This window comes from Patagioenas fasciata, chromosome 2, assembly GCF_037038585.1.
Source record: "Patagioenas fasciata isolate bPatFas1 chromosome 2, bPatFas1.hap1, whole genome shotgun sequence".
Classification (NCBI taxonomy): Eukaryota; Metazoa; Chordata; class Aves; order Columbiformes; family Columbidae; genus Patagioenas; species Patagioenas fasciata.
In genome coordinates, this window is record NC_092521.1 from 132,188,814 (window position 1) to 132,216,796 (window position 27,983).

Here is a 27,983-nt window from a genome sequence, read left to right on the forward strand (position 1 = left end):
ATATTTCATCATAATTTTGATGTTCTGAGAAACAAATGGTGGTAGCATTATCTAGAGGAATCACATGAATTAGAGCACCATCCACCTGTTGTCTTGTGTAAGGCAGGTATAAACAAGGCAACATAAATTTCTGTACTTAATGTCCTGTTTCCTTCCTTCTGCACCCACCAAGGGAGAGATGGGCCCGAAGGGGCAATCTGGAGTACCAGGACACAGAGGACCTATAGGAAGACCTGGAAAACGAGGCAAACAAGTAGGACCATGGTGTTTCCCCTTCCCATGACTCCTGGCATCTGTGTGGTTGTGGTGTGGGACTGTGTGGTCTGTGATCTCAATACCTTATGATTTGTCACACCAGGAGTGGATAGAAGCCCTGAAACATCTCACACGCATGCACAGCCTGTGCAGGAGTTAAAGTCTCAGCTTTAGAGCCAGAGACTTATCTGCAGCATTCACCTCCCTGGCCACACACCATGGATAAAGCTGTATTTTTCCTGGCTTGGTAATGAACTTGAACATAAGTTGAGCAGATCTCAAACCCTCCCTTGGAATCCTAAGCAACACAAAGCTATGATCCCAGCCCCACTGAAGTCTGGAGAGCTGGCACAAGGTCCAAGTCTCAGTGTGGGACATAGCTCTGTGGGGCCCTACACTTCATAAATCCCTAGCCCTGAGCCTGACTTAGGGGGATGGGCTGCTAGATTTACAGGCAGCTTGGTAGACTGCAACAGCAAATGGGATATATCCAAAATCCAACACATTTCAGCCTGCCCAGGTACCAACCTCTGCCCCTCACAAAAAGAGGTTCATGGGACGAGTGAAGGAATGTTTGAAGGAAAACACTGGGTTTCTAGGGCTCTGCTTGAGGGAAGAATTGCTGCGGATGCTACAAAAAACAGACCCCCTCACCTCAGCTCCAGGCAGACTGACAGCGACAGCACCTTGCAAGGGCCATCCCATTGCCTGCCCATGAATTTTCTCCCTGGCTCTCCAGTGCAAAGAGCTACACTGCTTCTGCTAGAAAAAACAGTGCTTGTGTGCACTGGCAGTAACCACCTGTACACTAAGAATAGTGTGCTATAGTGGATTAAACTGGTATGTGATCTGTGGCAACGAAAACCACTGGTCTATACATCCAAACCTCACATTACAGTGTAATACACCCCTTTCTCTAGCACACGCACTAAGTGTGCATCCAGTCTCTGTTCAGGCTCTGTTGCAGCTACCACGCCAATCTGGAGGATGATTTTTGTCCACACCATCCAATATGGTTGAGTCAGGCTTTGCCCAGGCCCAAACGTTGGTCAACACGGATCAGCTTGCAGAGCCACAAGGCCTTGGAGCTGTCTGACACACAGGGCAAAGACCCAAAGCACTAAAACACCCTCTCTGTTTCTCCCATTTCCTCTGTTAACACTAAACCAAGATTGATTTGTTATACTGGATATTTATATGACAGTTCTTATCACACTACTGCATGCCAGGGACAGATGCTTCTGCTCTGGGAAAGGTCAGGAAGACACATAGTGACCTTAAGGGATCACAGTCTTGTATGGAAGCCTTTCAGAAATGGGATGGTTGATAGATTGTCCTTACTTAGGGCTCAAAATAATTATGCTGGCAGAAAAAAAAAATAACTAGAGTTTCAAGTGAATTGTAAAGACAAGGAATTGTATGTAAATTTGATACCGACTCCTCCACTGTAGTATTTCCCAAGAAGGAGGTAGCAATATTGGTGTAGCTACCTGCTCAAGTCACCAAATGGGCTAATTTGAGAGCACCTCTCCTTGTGTATTTTTCAAAGCAATGATACAAAGGAAACCAGTTCCTGTTTTCTGAATTGCCACCTGCAGAACCTGTTTATTTCTGCTGACAGACAGGGAAGGGAACCTGTTCTGGTTACACTCTTTCTTTTAATGTATGTCTGCTCAGAGACAGGAACTGTAGACCTGGTACTTAATGGGGTCAACTAAAAGCACTTTATTTGCAGTCTGGTTATGCCCAGCATTGCAAACAGAGGCACGCGCTTCTATCACTCTTGCTCTGATGATGTCAGCTAATATCTGAAGTGAAAGAATAGCCAATGTGGTGAAAAGTGAAAGTCGGGTGTTGGGGAGGGAATACTAGGTCACCAAGTAGGGAAGGTATGTGCAATGTAAGTCTGCTGGATGATGCAGAAGAAATATTTTTTTCTCTCCTTGTTTCATCAGGTTGTAAAAGCTGATGTGTGCTCTTTGCTGGTGTTCTATTTTGGTTGTTTGTTTTGTTGTTGTTTTTTGTTTTGTTTTGTTTTGTTGGGGAGGGTGTGTTTGTTTGGGCTTTTTTTGTGTGTTTTCACAAACAGTAAACTGTGCTTGTCTGTCCTGCCAAAGTAATGTACACAGAATGTCTTCCCGTTAGCATAAGGCAAAGACACAGTGCCTGCAGATTGTCTTGAACAGAGTGCACTTTTTACTTGACCTTAGACATTTTGTCACATTACACGGTGTCTTAATCAGAAAGTGGTGACATAAGGCATGTCATAATTTGAGGCAACAATCAGTGTGACTAAAAGAACTATAGTCTGGCCCTAAATTAGGATTTCCAGGCCCAAGGCTAAGTACACAAACCCCTTCCTTGTGCCCTGAAAGCAATTTCAGCATTGATCTTCTGCAGGAAAACTGGGTTTCCCTCTGTAGTTGGTGAACTAGCCATTTCCTTTCCTCTTTTCTAATCCTTTGAAAAAACTTGAGAGTGGCATTTTAAGGCTGCTGCCCTTAAGTGCCGTAGCTGTCGAGCTGTTTGTTCAGCTGAGAGGATCGTTTCCATCCACATGAGGACGTTTCCTGTTTCTTGATCCTGCTGACATCCCTAGATAAAAGCAGCTAAATTAGGAAGGTGTCACTTCCACTTCCATTCTGAGACACATCTTGATTATCCCACTGGCTTTTTCAGCTGTCCCCTGCCTCTGGGACAGGCTCTCCCCAAAAGGTAGCCACCAGGTGGGAGTCACAAGCCACAGCCTCACTGCCCACAAACTGAGATATACTAAACACTCAGAGCTTTGTAGCTTGGGTGTTGACCCTAAGGAGCAAATTTAGGGTCTCAGTCTTGATAAGGAGGAATGACTTAGGACTTTAGATAATGTTAGTTCAAAAGAAGGGAGAAGAATGTAAATATTGCTCATGGGAAAAGCTTTTCTGAATGCCATGGGTTCACATAAAAACAAAACAAAACAAAACAAAAAACTAAGGCAAATATAATACATATAAATATTTGCCATTATTATTTAATCCATTTGTGCTAAACAAGAGAGCATTAAGTAATCCAAAGCAGGAGACACAGAAGACAACTCATTTTCAGGCAGCACCTGTCGACTGGAGGTGGCTTGCCTCTGCTGGATTGTTACTGTGTGGGGGAAAGAGATTTCCCACACATTTCTTGGGGTTGCAAAATCCTGATCTGCTATTTCTGTGATCAATAATGCAAGAAGTAATTAGGGATCAGCGTCACTGACATTCACATAAATCCTAGGATATTTTGATGGCACAGGGCTTATCTAATAGAATTAAAGAAAACAAATATTCAATTAGTTCTTTATGGGCCATGGCAAAATCAGCCTTCCTCTGTTGAAATGGCACAAGTGACTTTCAAACGTATCCATGGGATACAACATATTATACAATGAAAAATGATCTTAGCATATATTACTATATATGCTTTATTACTCTGAAATTAGACAAGCAACAACCCATCTTGAACCCGTGAATGCACATTAACCTGGAATTACAGCATCTTCAAGGAACCAATCTTCTTTGTTATTAAAGGAAAGCTTACATAGCACTCATCATTTTTGTTATGCTAAAGAATGTATGCTGCTACATAAAAATCAAATCAGATATTTAAACTTTAATCTATGTAATACACTTCTGAAATATAAAACTGAGAAATCCAAGCCTTGGAGAGTACATGAGCAGGAAGATAAAAATAGTTATTTTTAATAAGTGTCACCATATTAGATTCAAGAGCAAAAATAGGAAGGTGCTGAACAGTTCTAGGGTGAAAGTTTCAAATGCCTAAGGGTATAATACACAAAAAAGCTCCCATGAGGCAAATTAGGGCTGATTTTAGAGAATACTAGCCATTGTGTAGTAACTGTGTGTAAACTCATCGCCCATAGGAAAATGTACAGCATTTTAACTGAGTGATAAGGTACCAGAGGGCCACCATTTGTCAGCATGGTGTTGCCACACACTACCTTGCTTGCTTTGTCATGATTTATTAATGTAACTTTACCCACGGTGAAAGTCAAGGAGACACAGAAGTCCGAGCACCTAAAATACTTCTGAAAACAATGTGAGCCTCAAAGTCATTAGTGTGCTTCAGAAAGCCTGCACCCTAAGAAATGTCACTGTGGAAGCCCTTGGCGACTCCTTAATGTATTTTCTCTGTTTTTCCCCAGTGTGTATTAGTGCAATAACTAAGGATTTCCAGGGTCAGCTGCCCTGACTCCTAGAAAGCTACCAGGGTAAAAAGGCATCGTTAAAAAAAGGCTTTCAAATGATTGAAGTCAGAGCAGGGTGATTCCTGACTCCACACAGAGCAGATCTCTGGGACCTTTCACGTTTACGAGCAGAAGTCCTGCCTGAACATGCTTTTCTGTCTCCATGTAGAGGAGGACAGCACCTCTTCCCCTGAAGCAGTGACTATGAAGCTCATGCTGCATGCTTCTACTGAAAAATGTCTTGGCTTTCTTCAAAGGGAAGCCAGTGCTGGCTGGAAGAGTTTGTGTGTTATTAATAGTTTAGCAAATAAATTAACATCTCCTTTCTTCTAGGGACTGAAGGGTGACGTTGGACCTGCAGGTATGATGGGTCCACCTGGAAGGCCTGGTCCTTCGGGCCAGCCAGGCCCCCCTGGACCTTCAGGATCAGGTGAGTAGGAGATCAGGTTTAGGAGATCTCCTAAACAGTGTCCTTGCTCCCAAGCCCCTCCTGACCCATCATATAGCCTACACAGACCCCTTTACAAAAGGTGCTCCAGGGTTTCATTTGCTTCTCCACTGACAGCAAGGAGAGGATTTTTCCTGAAAGCAGATCATGCCATGCTTGTTTGTTACAAGGACTATATACACTCAACCTTAAAATCTACATTATGGCTTCTGATGTTTCAGATAAAACCAAAAACATGGCCTGTGTGGTTCCTGTGGGACTTTGGTAGATGAGGATGAAAAGTCTTCTGGCAGCCATGGAGGAATTAGTTAATCTCCATCATCAAAGGTCTGCTGCTTCTCCAGATATCTTGGCTTACAGCAAAAGACTGTGATTTCCAATCAGTCAGGACATACCCATCCTGTGCAGCTCTTTACAAAAAAACCAGACGAGACTCAAATTAGAATGGCATTAAGGAAAGAAGAGAAGAAAAGGAAAGGGATAGGAATCAGAGGGGAAAAAGGGCAGTGGAGAAAAACTCTAAGTAAGTGGTGGAGATCTATGCTAGCTGCAATTGTGCATGTTGTAGAAATCAGAAGAAAAATCTTGTAACTGATAATTGTACAGTTTCAAAGCTATGAATACACATGAACTCTGGGCAGCTTGTGAGACCAAGCTTAAACATGACCCACGATGTTCAGTGACAGTGAACCCTTGAACCCTCAGGCAGGGTTTTCTCAGCCCAGATATATACCAAATTATCCAAAAAGAAAAGCAAAACCTATTGGAAACTACTATTGCTTCAACTGGCATGCAGCTGCTTCTGTTCAGTGTCCTCTTCCATTTTGCTTTCCCATTTTCTTCCCTTGCTTACATCAGTGGGCAGGAGGACTCTTTCTGTGGTGGTATGAAAATGGTACATCTGTGAAGCTGCGGGCGGCTTCAAAATATTCACATATCTCATGCCTCCCATTATGAAACTTCTTCATCTTGAGTAAATTAGCTGGAAGTTTTCAGAGGGCAGAATTTCCACCATGCCAATGGGAAGGCAGCCAGGATCTTGAGATTACTTTTTAAAGGCTTTATTCTATCCACAGAAAGTTTATGTGTCAGATTTGTTAATATTTTCCCTCTGGAATATAAATTTTGTTCCTAAAGGACTTTTCTGTAATGATGTCACCACTTGCAGTGTGAACATGTTGACCCATAGTCTAATTCTGCAGAGTAGCACATCCTTGCCAAAGTTTGAAAGTCAGAAAGTAGTATTTCTTTTAGATTTTATTCATAGCACTCCTGTATTTCTAGTTGGGTTTTCCTGTACAGAAACCTCTGAAACAGTATTGCTCAAGTGATTGTACAAATGCAGAAGTCCAATGTGTTGTGGATGTATACAGACCTTAATACGTAGGTGCTGTAAAGTGATTTGTGTGTTCATGTCTTGAATTTCTGTAGCTTCAAACAGGCTGACACTTACTCTAAGCAAACGGTCTCTCTCTGTAAAGTTGGTAGAAAAATTTAAAAAGTGATCTGAAATAGTATTACTGTGGTACAAACTTCAGCCTTTCTCCTGAAGTGCTAGAATTGGTGATTCTGGTAATTCCATCCCTCAGTTTCCAGTGGATTTGGTGGGAGATGTGCATATCTGAAAACTCAGGTAAACACATACATGCTCCTGACCTGTACTGAGGCTGCCCTTGTACAACTTGGCATTTTGTTTCCTAGGGCAATTTGCAATAGGACCAAAAGGGGAAAGAGGACTTCCAGGGCCTCCAGGAAGATGTCTCTGCAGACCCCCGCAACATGTGAATAACCCTTCATATGAGGAATCTGTGTTTGGACACAGTTATCCAAAAGTCCCTGCAGTAAGTAGATTTTCTGGGAGAGAATGCGAGCAGTTCCTAAGTACTTTTAATATAAGAGGTGACATACTCACTAATATTTCAGATTCAACAAGGAAGATGTCTGAATGTGGACAATGTGTGATATCTAGTATGCAAAACCTCTGAGAGTCAGTTGGTGCAAAAGAGTTTGGTTTCGTAACCAGTCTGAGGGTTGTGTGATTGGGGTGCTGTAATGCAGCTGTTTCAAACTATCAGTAATGTAGCATGTGTTTAGATACCTTTTTTCAAGCCTGAGGATGCTCTCTTCCATCTCCTACTGTATATGTGTAATCTGAAATATATTTCAGATTGGTCAGTGAAGTAAGCTTCTCTTTTTTGCTTCTTATTTAGATCTTCTGAAAAGACAGTGATTTCAGAATTGGATATTGGGGTCAAACATTTCACATACACGATAGGATTTCTCCCAAAGGACAGACCCTCTACCAAAAAGGAGTATCCACAAACCATGAGAGTCAAAGTTCTGAGCTTCTATCTGTAGACGTAAAATTTATATAGCTAATTCCAATCTCTAGCCTTCTTAAAAACATTTTTACAAGCAAATTGGACAAGGTACTTTAAAGGACAAGTCATTGGTGAAAAGTGACTTAGCAATCTTTCATCTCTGATTTCTTTGGGCGTTGTAAATACCATTTCTTTACTTTTCCTTCTGCTGGTCCCTCCCTTATTACTCTGTGCATGGTATCACTTAATCCGCAATGAAAATGCTACCTTGCTGCTGTGTACCAGCATTAGCCAGGCCACTCCACTCATGCAAGTGGATTTTGCACAGTGTCTGGCCATCTCTGAATGACAATAAGCAGCGATTAGCTTTGTTAACTTTCCCATCTGTCACATTGTCAGAAAGCTGTTACAGAGTGTGAAAGGGACATACTCACAACACTGTGGGTTAAACTGGGTCATTAAACTCAATCATTTGCATGAGTGTGCTGCAAATCTTGTCAGCTGCTCACTCATCCCTCTCTGTGATGTGTTACAAAAAAGCCCTGTTGTTTTTAAAACATTGGTGAGAGAAGAAAGTACATGAAGTAAAGGTACATATAACATTGTGTTGGACATGACTGCAAAAAGCTATCACCTACTTCATGGCATGGAGAGCTCATAGGATAAGGTGTACAACTTGCAATCTTCTCTGTAGGTTTTACAACCCTTCTTTTCTATTTGGCACAGTTTTATATTAGATCTTAAGAGATGGTAATGAGAGTGTAATTACCTAAAGCATAAGTACCCTACACTATCACTATGAACCCTCATTTGATGATGATCAAGTGCCATTTCGTTCTCAGAAATGTGGAATGTCGAAGAGTCAAGGCTCAGCTCTGGAAAGTGGAGCACTCGCAGAGCAGCGCTCCCCCTTTGCCTGCACCATTTGTTTTACTCCCTTGAGTGCCAAGAGCAGGAACTTACACATCTCCATTATTTATTCTGTTCAGATCCCTGTGCAGCAGCTTGGAAGCCTGCCTTGTACTACTTGAAAACTGTTGTCAGGGTTTCTTTAGCTGCACATGGAAAAGCAGCATCCTTCGGCAGCATGTCCCCACAACCATCACCCACTCACCCCTCAACTCCTCTGGTGCCAGCGCTGGAAACAAAGCACTGTTTTTCTGTCACTGGCTAAGATTAATTTAATTAAAAAAAAAAAAATCTTTTGCAATTTCAAAGACCAGTGTCTGTTAAAGAGAGTTTCAGAGAGAACAGATCAGCTATTGATGTCAAGAAAAATTAGAGCTCTGGGGTTGGGACTTGAGCTCCTGAACAATTACAGAATTGGTTCTTTGCTGGCTGTTTCTTTGCTTTCTTTTATTCAAGGTGAAAGAATTTTTATCCAATCCTCTGTAATGAAATTGGCTTTTGTCGAGGGCTATGGGAATATTCTGCTATGTAAAAATTTCAGGGTAATTTGTTTTAAAAACAGCCAATTTTGTTTATGTTAGTGGGAATCAGGCTCTGCCTTAAATCCATTTTGCTCAGAAGCACTCCATTTACTTTTTCTTAATTTAAAAATGGTTTGATTGCTGCTAAAATTAATTTGATTCAGCTGCTGAAGGAAGAGATTATTTCTTAATGCCCCTTACAGCCAGTTTCAGTGACTGAGACATTTAAAAAATTGGAAAGAGCAGCTTGTCCTCATTTTTCCATTTTGAACTAATTTTTTCCTGTTTACTTGAAGACTTGGCTTTAGACTAAAATATATGCATAGGAAAAAAAGTGCATTTCAATGCAAATTAAATATAAACAAAGAATAAAGTAGTAAAAGATAAATGGACATTGCATTGAGCAATGCATTATTTGTTCTGTAGCCGTGAGCGTGCCTAAAAATTTATAGACAAACCTACAAAAGGCACTTATGCCCATATGGATTTTGCAATTGTTCCAGCATCTAACCATCTGAGCATCTGGTTTTTTTTCTGAGCAATGACTGGGCAGGTATTTAATGATCACTACCTGTGGATGTGCATTTTGAAACAGAGGCTGTTTGTGCCACAGGTAGATACTCAGGAAAGACCATTCTCCTTTGGAAACTCCTGTCTCTTCTCACCAGTCACAAAGGAGCCTCTTATGGTCTGGCAGTCCATGGGTTTAAGTTCTCACACCATTCTGTTTCTGAAAACAACCAAACCATTTTTCTGTGTCATTATTTACCTATTTGCAGACACATATGTCTGCAAAACTAGATTCTGTGACAATCCAAAACACTTCTTCAGAAGGTTACCAATCACCTCTTTTTCTGTGCCCCAGATTTTTGTGGTGAATAATCAAGAAGAACTGGACCGGCTAAACACAGAAAATGCCTTAGCTTTTAGAAGAGATCAGAGATCTTTGTATTTCAAGGATACCTTTGGATGGCTCCCAGTCCAGGTGAAAATATGACTGTGGTCTCAGAAAATTCGTGAGTGTATGTTTCATTTTCAAATACAGAGCATACTTCTGCACTTAAAGTGTCATACACAATCAAAGAACCAAATGGAGGAAAAAAGCTCATTTTTGAGCACTGCCACAATTGTACATAATTCTGTGATTTTTGTTCACAGGAGTGTTAATCACTGACGCATTAACTTGTCAGTGTTGCAGGTTTTGCTAACCTCCCTGTGAACCAGGCTCAACTGGTGAACAAACTGGGGCTGAATTTGAGGAATTAGATTAGTAAAGAACATTTTTGTTTAATACAAGAATAAGATGAAACTCACCAGGGTACAAAGTTGTGGAAAACACAAACCCCACAAAACAAAACCTTGTATTTCCTCATTGCTTCAAGGAGCTAAGCTAAGTCCTGCTGAAATCATCAGCAGCACCCTTTGTGTGTCCACTGAATCAGATTTTGTATAAACCCTGTGAACCACCAAACAATGGGATGTGAAAACTTGGTTGTGTGACCTGCCTCCCACAGCCCTTCACTTCTGCTTGCTGGCCAGGCTGCTTGTGGGCTGGGTCAGTAACTGCTGGGTGTTTGTTTGGCCAGCTCAACCCTTTCTACCCCGTGGATTATCGCTTCGAGGACAGCGGTACCTGTGGAGATGGGATCGTGCAGGATGGGGAAGAGTGCGACGATGGCAATGCCGTGGTGACTGACAGCTGTATAAGTAAGTTATAGCATGTCAAGCGCAGCCTCCTTCTGCCATTAGTTATACATTAGTTATTTCCACAGGGTGCACTGCTGTGTAAATCACACAGATGTTTCACTCAGGGGAGCTTGTGTGGTTTGCGACAGGAATGCAGACATGGGGATCCCAGAACAGGTTGTTCCTACGATGGCCGCTCTTTAACTGATGTGCACGCAAATGGGCCGAATTCTGCACACAGAGAAGAGCTATTGGTTTTATTACAGAGCTGTACAAGTCTGGATGCTAGATCAAACTAGCATACTGACAATACAAAAGTCTCAGTCATTTATACAAAATCTTATCACTATATACACAACCTCAGGGCAGCCCTGTAGGGCTGATTGGTTAAAACATTTGCATATAAGTTATATAACACTGTTCTTACTATGGATGCTCAGTGAGTAGGGGTCCTCTTCTGGAGGTGGGTAGCCTTCAACAAGGAGGTGTGTTTCTGTATTAAAATGAGATTATAGTGAACAAAGTTTAGTTTAGGTTAAGCATGCCCACAAAATTTGACAGTAATCACTAGATACTCAATCAACTGTCCATGGTTGACTTCTCAATTCCAGGATAGGTTTTGTTTTACAATTAAAAGTTAATCGGTGCTAAACATCTCATTTATTATTTGTATGAAGGTTAAGCTATGCTAGGCAGTTCATCTATTATTAGTCCAATATTAACTTACTAGTAAGGCTCATGATCAGGTCTTTTGACCTATCCAGAAACAGGGAGAGGGAGGCACAATATGTGAAAACTGAGGTCCTTGGTGCATGTGGATGTCATACGGCAGCACAAGATGGAGGTGATGCCAAGTACTTCCCACGCAACCTCATTGAGGACTGTGTACCTCCCCAAGCAGGGGTGTTTGCAGTCAGAGCAAAACCACTGCATTTCAGGGGCCAAGTTCAGCAGCTGGTTTATATGCACACCCTCTGCAGGGGGTGCCAGCATTCTGGCCAAAAGATGTAGCTTACATTTGTGGTGCACCGCAAAACCCCTTAGGATAGACACTGAAGCTGTCTGTTTCTAATAGTAAGCTAGATCCTGGGTCCAGTAAAATCACTTTGGATTTTGTTATTGACTTCTGTAGGGAATGTGTCAGCCCATTTCCTTCACTGTGAGGTTTATACATTTGATTCCTGTCTGGTCGACCTTTCTTTCATTTTTGTGGCTGTGAATAGCAAAGAGCTTTTAACCATAGAAGCATCTGTGACAACCTTCACTCCAGCCTTTTGGTTACTTTTACAGCTTGATTCCTTCCCCAGAGCACAGGACTCTGCACCGTCTACAGCTGACACACAGCAGGGTTGGTATTCTGGCAGTTCTAGCAAAGGGATGTTTCTTCACATTTCAGAACAGGTATCAGCCAACACTGAAAGATGCAATTTTTCTTTTTCATTTATAGAGCCCTCCATTTTTTAAGCCTGACTTTGAAAATGAGGTGTGTGCAGCCATGTTCTGTGTGAGTTTGTCCATCCATCTGTTCATCACCACCCTTCCCCTCATAACCTAGGAATCGCAGCCAGCTCCTCAATGACAACAGGAAAGAGATTTCAAATGCAATTCAGCTGGTATAGGGAGACACACATATAAATGTCCCTCTAAACTTGCCTAGCTGCAGAATAATCCAGAGAGAACATGAGCTGTGCAGGCTCCAAGCATGAGAAAATGATTCAATTAGAATTTGCAATCAGCCATGGGGAACAAGCGTGCAGGAAAATACTGTTCATTATTTCTAGTGCCTGCAAAATTATACATGGTGTGTCTGGAGGCACGTCATGTTACCTTGTGCTATACACTGGGCAAAGCTTCAGGTCAGTTGAAACCTTACAATATGAAGATTTCTGACACTGACGTGACCTGAAGAGTTACGTCAGAGAATCCACGGACCCACTGTAATCAGGGGTGGTCATTTCCAAGTAACTCGATGATAACTCTGTCAGGGAATCCACGGACCCACCGTAGTCCCCCATCGAGTTAGTTGGAAATGACCACATTGTCATCGCTCTGATCTCGTGACTGAACCAGAAGAAAAAATGTTAACCAAATGTTAAGTTGGTTTTAGAAGCAGCAATTTCTAATAGATCCTTGGTGCAATTAATTAATGATTTCTGTTTGTAAATAACCCACTTTAACTCTTACAAACTCCTCATTCTTGAGAGTCCTTTTAGTCCATTGCTTAATAGTGTCTCTGAGAAGATTTCAAAATCATTTTAGCTAAATGAGTTTGTTAGAACTATACTCATACTCAAAAAGTTGAAGACATTAAAAGCAAAGTCCAGTTTCTAAAATAGAAAAAAAAAAAAACAAACAACACAAATTACTTCAGCCTACATGCCATCCACTATGAAAAATTACTACAAGGCCCACTCATGCTCAAGTGAGTAGGAATCAGCATTTGGAAAAATACCTTTTTGGCAATCAGTACCTTTTTTTTTTTTTTTAATAGACAGGCGATACATCTGCATAATTCTATTCATACGTGGGAACTCGCAGTAGACAGATGTAGATACTGTACAATACTTGGTAAATGTCTAGGTTGAGATTTTCAAACTACTTAATGACCTCAGAGAGGCTTTCTTGAAATTGTGACCTCCCCAGATAAGTTTATGCTTCCTTTAATTTCTTTCTGGTAGTAATTATCCGTGGTAATAATAGCTCTTAGAATAAATGCTCTTGCAATGAGTGTTTCTGTAGTAATTGTTTTTAGTAGTTATACATTCTTGCCCTTGGTCATTGAAATTAGGCTAAAAAAAAGGCATATTATTTGTAGTGAAGAATATTGCTCCTCCTAAGACAGTCCTTCCATGGTGCTCTCCCCAAAATGCCTTATTTAACACTTTACCCCTAAAAAATCTAGTTCCACTTAACCTCACCTTCCTCTTTTACATGTCAAGTGCCTTGAAGGTATTTCTTTCCGTATTTTTCTCTAGGATGCCGCCGTGCTTACTGCGGGGATGGCTACAGACACGAGGGGGTTGAAGACTGCGATGGGAAGGATTTTGGATATTTGACATGTAAAACATATCTCCCTGGGTATGTATGAGCTGTCTTCACTTTGTTTCGGGGTGGTGAGTGTTTTTGTTTGGTTTGTGTTTTTCTTTCTTTTTTTTTTTTTTTAGTATATTATTTTTGTGGTGTTTAGTTGGTTTGTTCTGGTTCGGTTTTCTTTTTTCTCTTTTGTTTTCTTTGCCAGCTTTAAAAGAGAAAAGTGTTACCCACTTAAGCCTTGTTCCACTGGGACCCCTGCAGGTAGTGTGGGAGAAAGAGTTTATCAGATTATTTCTGCACATCATCGACTTGGAGGGCTAGATTTCATCTCTCAGTAATAAGCACATGCCTCTGACTGTACAAAAATGAATGAAGGTCACATAGCCATATGTTTGCCCATTGCTTGCAAATATTTCCTCATTTAGTGACACTATCATTGCATTAATGTTCACCCATAACACAGTAAGAGTAGAAACGACCATGAGACAGAAGTGATCACAGGAAAGGAAAAGAAAAAAAGGAAGGAGAAAAAAGAAAAATGCAAAAACCAAACCCCAATCTCCAACTGACCTCCTGTTGCCCTTACCACTAATGGGTACTCTGCGGGTATCTTTGTTTCTCAATCAACCAGTCCTCTCCCAGCCTTTCCAAAGCCCAGGAAATTCACTGAACAGCAGCTGCAAAGCCATGCATCTGCTCAGCAATGTCCTTCATTTCAAACATCTGCTTATTGTTGACTTGCCTTCTCTGCCTTTGTTTAAGCAGCTTCCTCCGGTCAGCATTCTGCCTCCAACAGCAGCCCTTCTATTTAGCTGTCAGGTATTGTTGCTGGCTAACAGGAAACATTTAATTTGCAAATGAAATTATGCGCAGAGCCCTCATCATTCATGGAAGAATAATGTGCTAATTGGCAGGAATAAGAAACCACAGGACGCCTTTGTAAATCAGGTGCTGTGCTAATCCTTGCACTGCAATTGTTGGAGCACTCCTAGCATAAGAGATTACTAAAACCAAGACCAACAAACCTGACAGCCCAAAACATTTTGCAGAGATCTCATCTTCAGACAGTACAGAGCTGTTTTCTACTGTGAAAACTCTTCCCTTCTAAGAGTCTGAATTTTGGTGCCAAAACCAGCACTGCAACAGCTTGAGAAATTTTTATAAATTCCATTTCCCGTGTCTAATCAAGTTGTGAAGAGCAACTGATATCCTTCATTTTTGTGTGTGCAGTCTGCAAATTGTCTGCTAAACTAAAGAAAAAGCTGTGAATCATGAGCCAAATTGGATAAATATGTGAGCAGGGCACTCCCATGGGAGTTTTACCCCAAAGCACCTTTTCCTCCTGCTGCAACAGATTTTCCCATTTTCTACTCTTACCAGCCCCCAAATCCTCACATTTCAAACATGTTCACTTCAGATTTCATGTTGTTTCTCTGAGAATATGGGTTATCCCAGGACATACTTTCATACTTTACCTGCTTAATGGCTGCTTAATCCGCAATTTTTGGGTTGTTTGATGGGTGAGTTGTTCACTTAGACATATGCTAGCAATAAAACTGCATCAAAATGCTTATTTTATTAACACCTCTGGTCAGATCTTCAGTAGGTAGAGTCACTGCAGCTCAGTTTATACCAGTAGAAAGAAAAAAAAATCACTGTTTTTTCTTCATTTTGTAAGGAACCTTTGATTTACTTTTAAAGTTATTATTTCCAAGGTGGGCATGTGTCACTATCATTGTTTCAAGTACATGAAAAATAAGTTAAAGGACAGGTACAGTCATGCCTGCTGGAGCTATTGGAAATAACTGGAAAACACTTAACTCAGAGCCTCAGATATTTCATTACATAGTTCCCGTGGGTGAGCACCAAAGCCTTCCCTGCACCCACCTCTGCATAACACTCACTTCCTACTGCCAATAGGGATTTTGGTTTTTTTTAGCTGACATTACTGGGAATTAAGTCTTCACTCACAGTTTCTCCTGAACTCTTGTTTTACTGACAAGGGAGAGCACAGTGGAGCACTAATGGAAATTGCCCTCTTATTTCGGTTCCCATGTATTGCTGCACATGGCATCTTCTGATGTTCTTCACTCCTACAGAGAGTTATATCCAGAAACCATACAATGTAAACTATAGCATGCTTTGAAACTGAGATACTCTCTTTTATTTTAGGTCTTACGGAAAATTGCGATGCACTTCTTACTGCTACATTGACTCTACACAGTGTCGATACTTCACATGAGGGGAGAAGAGGTGGGCGGCATCCCACTCGTAGTGGGGTGCTAGGTGCTATGCTATGCTATCTGTCCAAGAAGGACTGGGACAAAAAAACCCCACCCACCTCTGTGTGAAAACAAAGAGACGTCATGCTGCTGATGGCCATTTTGTGGTGTTTTTCTTGTTTTGTTTTTTTGTTTTTTTTTTTTTTTTTTTTGATTAAGTTGGATTGGGAAGATAAAGGACCACTGCATCCTGTCTTAATAGGGAAATGTCAAACAGTATTTGCCAGTAAGACTTTCATATGGCTGTGGATGGCAACTTGCTCTCTACCACAAATGCAATTGTAAAGCTTCTGGAAACTGAATTTCACTAGCCAGGAGTATCGTGTAACAATTACCTCGACTTAGCACTGTTAAACCTACATGTAAACTCTTCAGGGTTTTTGTCTTTAACCTTCTCAGCATAAACATGAAGCGTATCTTCCATGTGAAGTTTATAGAGACTTTTTCTTTTATTACATTGTAAACTTTACAAGTGTTGTATCCACATGAGTGATGACTTCAGTGACATTGAGGTTAATGGTACATCTTCATGGGTCAAAGGAGCAGAGGCCCTTCAGTAAGTGCTTTCAAGATCAGCAAATCAGCCAAAAAAGCTGGTTTACTTCACCTTCAGGCTGAGACATTTGGCTGTTTGAGTCTGTGTGCATGCACAGAACTGCAAGTGGTCACAGGAGGCCTGAAACTGCAGACCACAAACGCCAAACTGTTCAAATAAACTGTGAAATAGCCAAGGAGCTCTCTCCCAGGAACAAATCAAACAAGAAAGGAAGATAGAGAAGGAACGCATTTCTGTATTTTTCACCTGTGTCAAGCTGGCTGTGCTCTGGAAGACCCTGAAGAGGCTGGGACAGTATCAATTACCCACCTGAAACTGCAGTCAGACCAGGTACACATTGCCTTCAGTCTGGTTTCTTCACTGGAAGGTCTTTTTCAGACCCTTGTCTACCTGACCATTATCATTCAGTTACTGGTTACACCCTGTCCTCTCCACCTCGCTGTTTCCACCGCTGTGTCTGGGATACCTCCCAGTGTACATTCTCACTTTTGTATCGCTGTAAATCAAATCTTGGAGTAGAGTGTTTATGGATACTCATTTATGCTGTGTAATGTACATGTATTTTTGTTTTTCAGAAAATTTGTTCAACTATATTAACTCTGATAGGAGTCAGAGTAATTATAATATTTATTAGCAAGCAATGAAGAGTAAATTTCATGTGAGAAGCGTATTAAATGTTATGTGAAAAAGAGTCTATAACAGAAGAAAAGGAAACAAAGGATGTGCAGAATTCAGGACTAAAAACCTCAAATCAAGGTGTTATTTTCACTCAAGCCACTCTTTTTTTCTTCATGATAAATGCTGTACTAAACTGTGTGAAATGCATGAGCTACCTGTACCAGCAACAGCACTGGGACAACTGCGCTTATACTGGTGCTTTGGTGAAGGTTGAAGGTAGATGTTGCATTGTAATGATAAGGCATTAAGCAATCAAGAAATAGATATGGCTTTTACCACCTGTATAAAAGACTTTAACTCTGCATGTCCAAAGTGATACTGGAAATCACCAATTAAAAAAAAAACAAAACAAAAAAAAAAAAAAAAACAAAAAAAACCAAAATTAGATGTACTCTTTGTGGCTATCACTTACCTGAGCTCCTTATGCTGCTGTAAAGTCAAGCCACCAGCATTTGTAGCCCAGTTCAATAGTGCAAATTTTTAATTTTTGTTGCTTCTTTTCTTTTTCTTTTTTTTTTTTTTAAAAAAAACCCTAAAGTCTTAATAAAAGGTCAAGGAACCACTGGGCCAAGGATCTCGCCCAAGATAAGCTCTGAAAATCTGTGCACTAGCACAGCTGCCTTTTAATTTCCTGTGCTTGTGCCAGTGGCAGATTCCAGCAGTGTCACACCGTGCGGGAGCACACATCCCATCGTAAGGCTCCCAAAGACAGCCATGTCCCCAGCTCTGTGTCCTGCTGGCCAACTCTCCAGCTGAGCCTCTGGCAGCATCTGCTGAGTGGTACAATCCTGGGCTTGGAGAGACTTACCTTAACTCATCACATTTCTTCAAGGAATTCACCCCTACCCTGCCAAAATGTTGGAGTCTTTGAGAAATTTGGCAATCCCAGTGGCCTTTCACCTTCAGTTTTAAGTCACATCATTTTTAAAAGATCCTGCCTCCGAAGGACATTGAAGTTGCAAATCAAGTGCACGGAGGATAGGAAATGTAAAAAGGAGTTGTGACTGTGTAGGTAAAATTGTACTGTGCTGCACACGTCCAGGAAGGGGTCTATCAGTCTGATCAGAAAACATTCACAAAGTATGGATTTTAAATGGACTTTATTAATACAGCCCCAAAAATTCAGCATCTTAACAGAAAGGAATGTAAGATATAAGGAAAAAAAACACATGAAACAAGTTTCTTATTACCCTTACTGTCTTGTTTCCCTCAGATGATAAAGCAAGAGAAAGACATCTGGGAAGGTGTTAAGTAGACATGATTTTTTTAAATGGCAAAAAAACCGCAACCCTTCCTCCTTATTTCTTACATACCTGCTTTGTTATTAATTGAGGATTCTTCAGCTGGATGGTGCCTGGTCTGCTGTGAATTATCTTCCCTCCTCTTGAGTTTCTTAACACATTTGTGCCAGGTCTGGTTCAAAAAGTTAATTGAAGTATTTCAGTTCCTTGACCTTTTGTAGCAGCAAATGCTTGCGGGAAAGTTTTCTAATGATTAGTATGCAACTCTAGAGGCATACAAAAATAATATGAGCTTACACCATGCACTGTATTAAATGTGTATTAAAAATCCAGCTTGCATATAATATATGATTAAATATATGCAGTTACCTACAGCGTGTATTAGCAGCTCATGTCAATAAATCATGCTACCTTAGTTCTGGTATGTCCTTGCTTTCACTTATTTCATTTTGGGTTTAACATCAAAATTTTTAGATATTATTTCCTAGTTTAAGATGCTGGGGAGGGAAAATCCCAGCGCCTCCCCTCCTCTCCAATGCGTGCTGCTTGTCCCACACCTGCTGCTGGCCCCAGCTCTGTGCGGGATGTGCACACCCTGGGAGTGCAACTGTGTGTCCCCACAGTGGGTCCCACCGCCACCCCAGCCCCAGACTGACCCGTGCAACACGCCATGTGCAGAACCGCTTCTCTCTCATTGATTTCTGGTTGTAATTGATGTCACATGGATTACTTTTAATAAGACTTTGGGCTGAGGTTTGGGGGATTATCTCCTCCTGCTGCCTTATAACATCCTGGCTGGTTTGTAACTCCTATCAGAGGCTGAGCTGATGGTTGCAAACCAGAAAGCTACAGCATTGGGTGCTGATGGGCAATGGGAATGGCAATTTTGGCACCTCGGGTTTGGGCACTCCCAACAGCCAGCACCCAGGCTTTGGGAACAGGCTCCTGCCTTGCAGTAGCAGCTGGCAAGTCTGTCCTCTCCAGGCTTTTGTGCACAATGGGGCATCTCATAGAAGGGCGGTGCTATCTGTTCCCAGGGGAAATGGAAGTATATTGACAGCTAGAGAATGAATGAGTTTTTAGGGCGGTATATTTTCTGTCTTCCCTTTCTAACAGCTCAGCTTCTGTAACACTTACCTCTACGGCTTCCCAAATTCCTATGTCATGTCTCTCTTCACTTCAAATAATTCAAAATTGTAGCTGCCAACCCTGTGCATGCCCATAAATCTGGACATGCCTCTCATCTCCTCATTTCTTTGTTCTCATTACTTTCTTTAAAAGAATCAAATTTCACATCCTTCATAGTCCCTCCAAAACACTGCAACACCTTTACTGCTCTGCAGGCACTGAATTTTTTTGGCTTCTTTTTCAGCCTCTCACACCATCCCTTTTCTAACATCTGAGGTTGCAGCCCCACGGATGTCACAGCAAAGCCCCTTGGCCATGGTTCTTACCTCCTTAAAGGATGGCTTCTCAGAGAAGCCAACCTCAACATCTCTAGAAATCATGTGGTACAATTCCTGTTCCAGTCACATTGATTTGGACAAAGGGAGGAGGGTTCAGTAGTCATCCTTAAACTGGGAGTCCCCCAGAACAGGTACTGTCCTTAAGCACCAGGTTAACAACAACACTAATAAGTCCTCAGCTGCTTTTGAGGACTATTCAATAGCTTTAGCACTTGGCTGCCACATACAATCAGGGCACATATTACAAAAAGAAGACCAAAGTATACCCAAGAGAAGTAAACCAGTGCTGTGCTGTGAATCTTTGATGATACTCAAGTGTATTATGCAGGCAAGGCCACAAGAAGACCTTTAAAAGGGTTTTTGGAAAAATCACGTTTTAATTCACAAAGGGTGAAGCAACAGGGCACTTTGTGATAGACTTTCAAGTTCTTCCTCTGATAGCTTTTGTCCAAGGAGATGGATACAGTAGAGCAAGTGTCCCTTCCCTGGAAACCATCCTCTTGCAAGGCAAGCACCAAGTAATGGGCTATTGAAATCTGCTGTGGGCAACAGTAAGGTGCTGGCAGAAGGACAAACTGAGGCAAAGAGTGAATGTAAAATTGGGATCAGGAATCTGGTTCAGAGTAACTGATGCTCACTGATCTGGTAAGAGACCGTGCAACTTGTATACTAAGTGCTGCCAAACCTCAATCAAAGAGAAAAAAGGAGCAAAGCCTATGGAAACTAGTCATTTTATGTCTTTGTTGAGCATGGTCAATCACAAATCCCCACTGCATCAACGCATTCAGTTACATGTCCAGCAACATTCTCTGTGCTGCAAATTGGGGTCCTCTGTGCTGAAGGCTGCTGTCACTCCAGGTCTGAAGAGGCCAGAACAAAGCCTGGGCACATGTTTTCATTGCATTGGTAATTACCGAGGCATTTAGGAGGATGGACCTGAACCAGCTCAGCTGAGGAAAGGCTGCATTTGAAAGGGTAGCTGGGCCAAATTACATTAGAGGAGTGCACTCCTGCTGGAAATTACATTAGTGGCTACTTCCCTCCCTTCACCCTCAACAAAATCTTGGAACTCATAAAGCACTGAATTATAGGCCCAGCCTTTCAGGATTTTTAATTTGCTCTGACTGTTTCCTGTGTATCTGATGGAGGGTCCAGCTTGGACACACAATCTTCTCAAGTGAGAGTGACCAGGGTTTAAACATATTTTGCTGCAGTCTTTCCACCCACTATTGAACAGGCGTCCCTCCCTGCTTGAGGTGCTGCTCAGCATTTTCTTTTTGGAAAGGAGGGTGAAGGAGAACCACGGAGCTGAACCCACAAAAGCCTCCCATAGCAAAGCCAAGCAGCAGCTCTCGCCATTGTACTCAGGGTGGGAAGGGACCTTGTGCCACAAGTGTATCAAAGCATCTCACGCTCTTCAGGAAAAGGCATCTGCTGGATTGTCTCTAGGGCCAATGCTGCTGGTGGCATCTGCCGCAGAACACATGGAAGGACAATGTGGTCCCCAAGAAGTTCTGCAGGTGCAACCAGGAGCTTGCCTGGCTGGTGTGTGATGACCCGACTGCAGAGTCTTGACAGACCAGGAATCTGAGGTAATGGTGCAATAAATCAGCAGGAGGAAGAGGAGGTAACATTAACCTTCTCACACAGCAGTATGCTTAATATATTTAGAAACTCAGCAACTGATGGCCCTCCCTCAGCCGGTCTAAAGTGTCACTGTTTGATAAGCGAACAAACTGACATCAGCATTATATTAAAGCACTTGGCAAGACGTATATGTTTGACTCTTGTGCCAGGCATGGGAGGAATCTTTCAGGATTCATCTTAGAGGGGAGACAGAGACCCATCAGGGTCCCCAGCATCCCCTGCCTGGGATGAGTGGTTGTTCACCGTAACCCTCGCAGAAGGAAGAGGTACCCGATGGCATTTCCCACTGAACCACTACTGAGTGCTGACTTAAGATGCGCAAATGTTGGTGTGTAAAATTTATTTTCCTTTGCAGTCTTAACCAGAGCATACCCAGTTTGGTGGAGCAAGGAGGGAATAGCTTGGAGATCTCATACTGTTCCCCAGCCCCCATGTGAGGCCTCAGAAACTTGTTAGTGATGAATTATGTTTGAAAGATAAGAGCACCCATTGCCCCCTGCCTTTCTCATTTCCTTTGGACATGTTCTTCCATGCAGGAGCTGGGGGGTCAACTGAGCCAGTCAGAGCTTTGGGGCAGGATGTATACTTGTTGCCTTTCTCTCAGAGATCATTTCATGGACACACATATAGGGGAACCCCTGAACCCTGACATTTTATAGCAATATAATTCCTTTTATACATTTCTGTTTGGTTTGTCATCTTACCTACCTGGCACTACTGCTCTGAGGACAGGATGTGCTGAACCAGATAATATTGAGGACTGCTTAGGTTTTCAGTTGCTACCAGATTTAAAAGAGGAGGATGACTGATTAGAGATAAGAAACAGAGAATATTTCAGGCAACTGAACTGTCCAGAAGTGTCCTGTTGAAATGCATACATTATGGGCCAAAACCACAGAAAGGCTGGTTGCAAAGTACAATCAAAAGCCAGAATTAAGCTGTGATGCTCCAGTGCTTTCAGATAAACCATTGTAAACCATGTGGTGGCTATAGTGAGGAGCTACTGTTTCACTGTCGCTTGACCAGAGATTAGTTGTCAATCCCAGCAGTAACCCCAAAGCAGAAGCGTGAGATCAGTGGGGTAAAGCTGGTAATGTCGCTGTTCTTGGTGCATACAGCGAAGGGCAGAGAGGCTTGCTCTGTGCCAGAACTTTTTAAGCAAGACAACATCTGGTGTGAAATGCTGCAGGATTACAGCTTCTAAATAAAGCCAGGGAGCTGTACCTGTTGCTGCCTGAGATCAGCAGGCTCTAACTTAAGCTGTCTGAGACCAAGCTGTTATGCTCATCTAAAGAAGTTAAATATTTGTTCTCTGCTCCACACTACCCAATTATTTGATGAGCAATCACGTCCTGTAAGTTTGCCAAGGAATATCCACCTGGCATGGAGGACTCAACTGCCGTGACTGGCCCTTAGGACAAATAGATTGACGTAAAAGAGTTTGGACGGGTGACAGGCAAGGAAGAATCAAGCCCTAAGGACAGACAAATAACGTGATTATTCCTCTTTCATTCAGCAGTCAAGTATCATCTGTTGGCCATTTGTAAGGGGAAACCCATGTTCTCTTTACCCATACTGCCCCCGTATTTTGCAGCCCTGAGGATGGCAGGGCTCTGGCTGCAGGGTAAAGAGAAGCAAAGCTTCCCTCGAAATGCAAAACCACCCAAAACACCATTAGCAATGTCTCAGCAGTGGGGTTCCTGCAGTGCCCTGCAGCACTGCACAGGCAATGCCCGGGAGCTCAGGCTTCTCACCTTGCCTGCAACACCCATGCCCAGGCTTCACAGCTGAGTGGTCTGTTTGGTGACCACATCCATATGTGAAGATTGCAGACTTCTTCTATTGTATCAATGGCAGATGCGTTGCATCGGGATTTGGGAGTGGATGGAGTTCCCCTCTGCACCCTCATCCCTGTGGCTCAACTGAAGGTTGTCACTGAGACTGAGTGACAAACGTTTGACAGCTCTGATTTACATAGGTGGTCAGATTTGCCTGACATTCATTTAGGCATATAAATCAAGGCAGGTTTCTAGACCCTCTCTTGGTTTCACCTAACTTTGAACCCCACAAAAAAATCTTTTAATGCAGGACCCCTTAGCAGAGGGCTGATTATTTCTCTGCTTCTCTCTCTTTTAATTAAAAAGGTAATAATAACCAGCTATTTTTGAAAAAGTTATATTTGCACAGGAATATCCTGCTCTTATATGTTTTTAAGCATCTTTATCAATAGCTGAAAGCAGAGTTCCATTTGGGATGGTTTGTGGACAAAAAAAATACTAATGTGGACAGATGTACTGATGATCCAGGCTTAAGAAAATGTAAATTAATATTTAATTACATTATCCAAAGCAAAAGAGCTTCAACAGAAGAGAGCCCTATATCAGAAGGAGCATAGCCTGGATGTATGAACTCCCCATGCAAGTAAAGGACCGACAAAAGAAAATGAACTGCCACATGAAGAAACTTTTGGGCTGGCTGACAAGAAGCATGTCCAAGTTCTTTGAAGCACTCCAGGGTTTTCCTCAGTTTCCACCCAGGGGCTGGTTTGAGTCCCTGGGGAGAGCAGCCTGTTCAAGGTGACTGATGAAGCAAGAGGCAAGTAAAAGTAGCAGTGACTATTTATACATTGACAGTGCGCTGTAAATTAAAGGTGAGAGAATACAATTATTTAAAAGATGGGGGGAGGAGGTGAATTTAAAAAGCCAGATTGAAGTAAATAAATTGTGAAATGCCCTGGCAGGATCCAATGTGCAACTGAGACATTCAGCATGTCCCCAACAAGGGGACAACTCCTTACAGACAAGTACCTGCAGGAAGGTCCCTGTACCTGGGGCTGGTGCATCTGATGAGGCAGGACTGGCAGTGCCTCAACACAAGGGCTGGGGCAGCAGAATGAAGCTCTGTGTGGGACAGCATGCTGCTTGCTCTTGGCAAGGGTCTTCCACTGTGGTTTTGGCAAGAAAGCTCTCCCACTCGCCACAGGGCTCAGAGCTCTCAAGGAGACATTGCAGCTCCCCGCTGCACACACAGATGCATCCTGCCGGTGGGGCAAAGCTTCTTGTTTTGTTCATTTGGGGAAAGCTGGTTACTCCTCGATGTGTAGGACGTGGAGCCTTGGGCTCAGCGAGTGTGGAATACAAGAGACCACGGCTCAGATGTCACAGTGGGGAGAAAGTGGGGCAGGCGAGCGATGGCGACGCAGCAGCGGCTGCACAGGCTGCACAGCACTGAGCTGGCCCTCGCCTGCAGGAAGGAGGCTGGGTACCAGCTGCTGAGCAAGAAAGCAAGTGGAAAACTGTGACCTATAGGAAACTATGTGAGGCATGTCTGGTCTCTGAAGGCTACAGATGAGCTGGCGATACCAACACTGGAAACAGATGCTAAATTGATTGGAAATTATTTTGGCGAAAAGCCATAACTGGAGCCCTGGTACGAAGATAAATTGATGCAAAATGCATTTTGAAGTCTCAGATCTGTCTGATTTTGAGAAAACAGTGACCTGTTCTCTCTTTGGCATCACTGCAGGACTTTGCACAGGCCACACACCAGTGCATTTTGCTGAAAGCAGTGAGGTACACACTTAGAAAGCAGACAAATGCTGCTGGTTGGCACCAGGACCTGCTGGGGGCCCTGACAGGGAAGCAGCTTCTCAGTGACTCCTTGACTGACAGCTCTGGAAGGACACAAGTACCACCAATTTCAGCTCCTCCTGCTGCAGGTGAAACTCCTGCACTAATGGTGATGCCTTGCTGAAGTGACGGATAAACAGCAAAAGATCATGCAGAAATTTTACCAGACCTTGCATAACAGAACACCAGCGAAGTAATACAGGCTGGCAAAAGGTGAAGGTTAGAGGAATGCAAGAACACAACAAAACTTGGAAGAGCCTTTTTTCTTAGCTCCCAAAACTGGGGGTTGAGCCAGCACTGCCGTCACTGGAGCTTCTCTGGGAACCATCCCCTCATGGGGCGGGGAAGGGAAGCTGGAAGCTTTCTGAGGTTGATGTGCTTTTTTAATGATAACTCACAAGAAACAAATCTAAAATCTGTGCTAGACATAGGAGAGGAATAAATATCTGTTAATTAAGAAATATATTTGTATTAATACATTGAAATATTAGGAAAAAATACATGGTAACATCTTGGATGAAATCTTCCAGATGGACAGACAGACACTTAAGCTTGGATACACCAATGTCTGGAAGTGTCTGGCATACTGCAGTATCTCCTGCACTTTTCTCCATCCTAGTATTTGTGCTTGACACTTGTTCTACCCTTTCCTAAATGATAATTTCTTTTCATGGTTCCAATTCAAGGAACAGCTTTGCATAATCACGTTGAACCAGTGCTCAAAACTTGTGCTCCATCAAGGCTGTAGCATTGAATGATGGTACCATATTCTGCATTTCAATAGCTTTACACTTCCTATAGGGCAGCAAAACTGCAGGCCAGCCCCACAAGATCCTCAGCACAGCAAGGTTTCCAGCTGGTCTAGAAAGAAACCAACCCAGTAAAGGTTTCACTCTGCCCGGTTGCATAGGTCATAGGTGCTGGGAGCTTGCATTGCCTTTCGCCCTTAAATCCAGAAAACAGTCTTTTTCCATACAGGGGAACCCTAAGAAAAAAACATCTATGGATATTTTGGTCATTGCTAAATCTTTAATGTGTCCTCTTCAAGCTTCCCATTTTAAGAGCAGCACCTGTGTGTTCCTATGAACCCTACACGTTCAGCACACCATTTTTTATTTTTGAACCATGGATCTAGATTCCTGTGGGGACAGGAATTTAGCAGCCAACATCGCAGCCCACGACCTTTACTAATAAACATCACAAACTCTGTCAAAGCTTTAGCTGGGGCTCTTCCTGCAGTTTAACTGGAATCCTGTAATGGGAACAGATTTGCATTTTTTACACCAGTGGAAGCTGCAGTGAGGAGACACTTTCCTGGGAGGTATCTTTTCATGCATGGGATTTCCATTAGAACATGTCTTTGCCATGCTGCTGGTCTGCATTTGGCTATTTAGGAGGGCAGAGCATTTTACAGAGGTGACTAACAACTTGTGCAAAGTCCCTCTGCACAGTCACAGACCTCCTTGCCACAGCCACCATGTTCTGTTCTCCTCTGCTCATGGACATGTTCCAGCTGTAAAACAGGACACTGCAGTGCTGGTTGGCAAATCAATATTGCAGCTCGTGGTTAAAAGCTGGGCTTTGAGTCATTAGCTTAGGGGTTTTACCAAAGTACTGACTGTTATAGGGCAGGTCTGTGTGACACCGCGATGCATGATAGACCCCATCACACCCTTCCTTCCTCCTCTTTTCGTCCAAAAATGCCAACGGATAGAAGCTGGCTGCATGGCTGCAGCAAGTTGCAAGTTGCTACTTTCCTGGTGAAAATGGTCATTTGTTCAATTTGTCTATTGTATGGTCAGATGGAAAGCTGAAATCTCATCTTCCTGCTAGAACAGTACCTTGTGTTTTCAATCAAGAAAAGGAAACAGTTCATTATAATACTGCAAGTGAAGTTTTGATTGACTCTGCACCGTTTTCAATGTGTGTCTCTGCATACATCCTCTTTGTTTTGGTGTGAAGAGCTACAGGTGTCCAATACAGCATAACACAGTGTAGATACCAATGCCAGAAGTGCCAACTCTGTGCAGGACAGAGCTCTGCCCCAGCAGCAGCCCCATCTAACTGTGACACGTAGCAGAATGGCTTCAGAGGAGCTGTCAGGTAAAGGAGTGACCTGGGCAAGGTAGCTCATTGTGGCACAGCTGACACTTGAGGACAGCCACCAAAGCAATCTGCATCATGGCTGCAGTAACAGCTCATGCCAGGGGCACCCAGGCTCACCCACACACCAAGTTATTTCCACAAGCCAAAAGAACAGGGCCAAGACAGTGTCTTAGGGGGACATGTAAAAGCATTAGTGACATGGCTGTTGTTATTTGGCTGGAACTGCCAGGGTCTCATGACTGACAACCTGTTAATTTCCTTTGGAAGGAGAGACGATGAACAAAGCCCTGGAGTTGTGAAAGAGAGATGTGATCTCTGCTCTGGAAGGCTTTCTAAACCATTCCTCCCTCACCCAGATGCCAGCTATCCAACAGCTCAGCCCCAGCAGGTGAGACAGAGGGATGCTGCGTTTAACGCTGATGCTCTGGGAATGCAATGAGAAGGGTTCAGGGTCTCCTGTATCCCCCAGGAGACAGCCAGCTCCAGCCCAGCAGTGCTGCTGTTGCTGCACCAGGTACATGCATCCTCCCCCTGCCACAGGGCTGGCAGGGCACAGGCAGGGGCCCAGTCTCATCTGCTCATCTCCAGCTGAGAAGAAGCCTCTGCCACTTCGCAGATCTCCACATGGATGTTGCCATTTAGCAGAGGGACTTGCCCTTGCTAGAGAAAGACAATCATATATCACCGATCTGCTCTCAGGTCCGTGCTGTGTTTATACAGAGAGAAAGAAAGGAGGGGAAAAAGTGAGATGTTACACCCACGTTAATTAAGGAGCACTAGGCTTCATCTGCCTGTCAAGATGACCACACAGGAGTTTCCGAAGTCTTTGAAACCTGTAAATAAGAGATTCAAGCCCTGGTAAAAGAAGGACAAATATTACATGCAGTTTTAAAATACAAATTCCTCTCACCCTGCCAGGCTGGCCTTTCTAGCTACAGTCTTCACACATTTACACTGGCCAAGGAACCACAAGCACA

General features: G+C 42.8%; 1 protein-coding gene across 2 annotated transcripts in view; it reads left to right on the forward strand.

Annotated features, from left to right (window-relative positions):
• COLQ (collagen like tail subunit of asymmetric acetylcholinesterase) overlaps positions 1–15,846 on the forward strand; it is a 41,153-nt gene extending 25,307 nt beyond the window's left edge. For both annotated transcript variants that reach the window (XM_065830337.2, XM_071804994.1), the window contains 7 exons: positions 173–253; positions 4,817–4,913; positions 6,633–6,772; positions 9,548–9,667; positions 10,269–10,389; positions 13,344–13,446; positions 15,574–15,846. In XM_065830337.2, the coding sequence (XP_065686409.1) occupies positions 173–253; positions 4,817–4,913; positions 6,633–6,772; positions 9,548–9,667; positions 10,269–10,389; positions 13,344–13,446; positions 15,574–15,643 (732 nt within the window). In that variant the 3' untranslated portion in view covers positions 15,644–15,846. The remainder of the gene's footprint in view (positions 1–172; positions 254–4,816; positions 4,914–6,632; positions 6,773–9,547; positions 9,668–10,268; positions 10,390–13,343; positions 13,447–15,573) is intronic.
• The last annotated feature ends 12,137 nt before the right edge of the window (positions 15,847–27,983 follow it).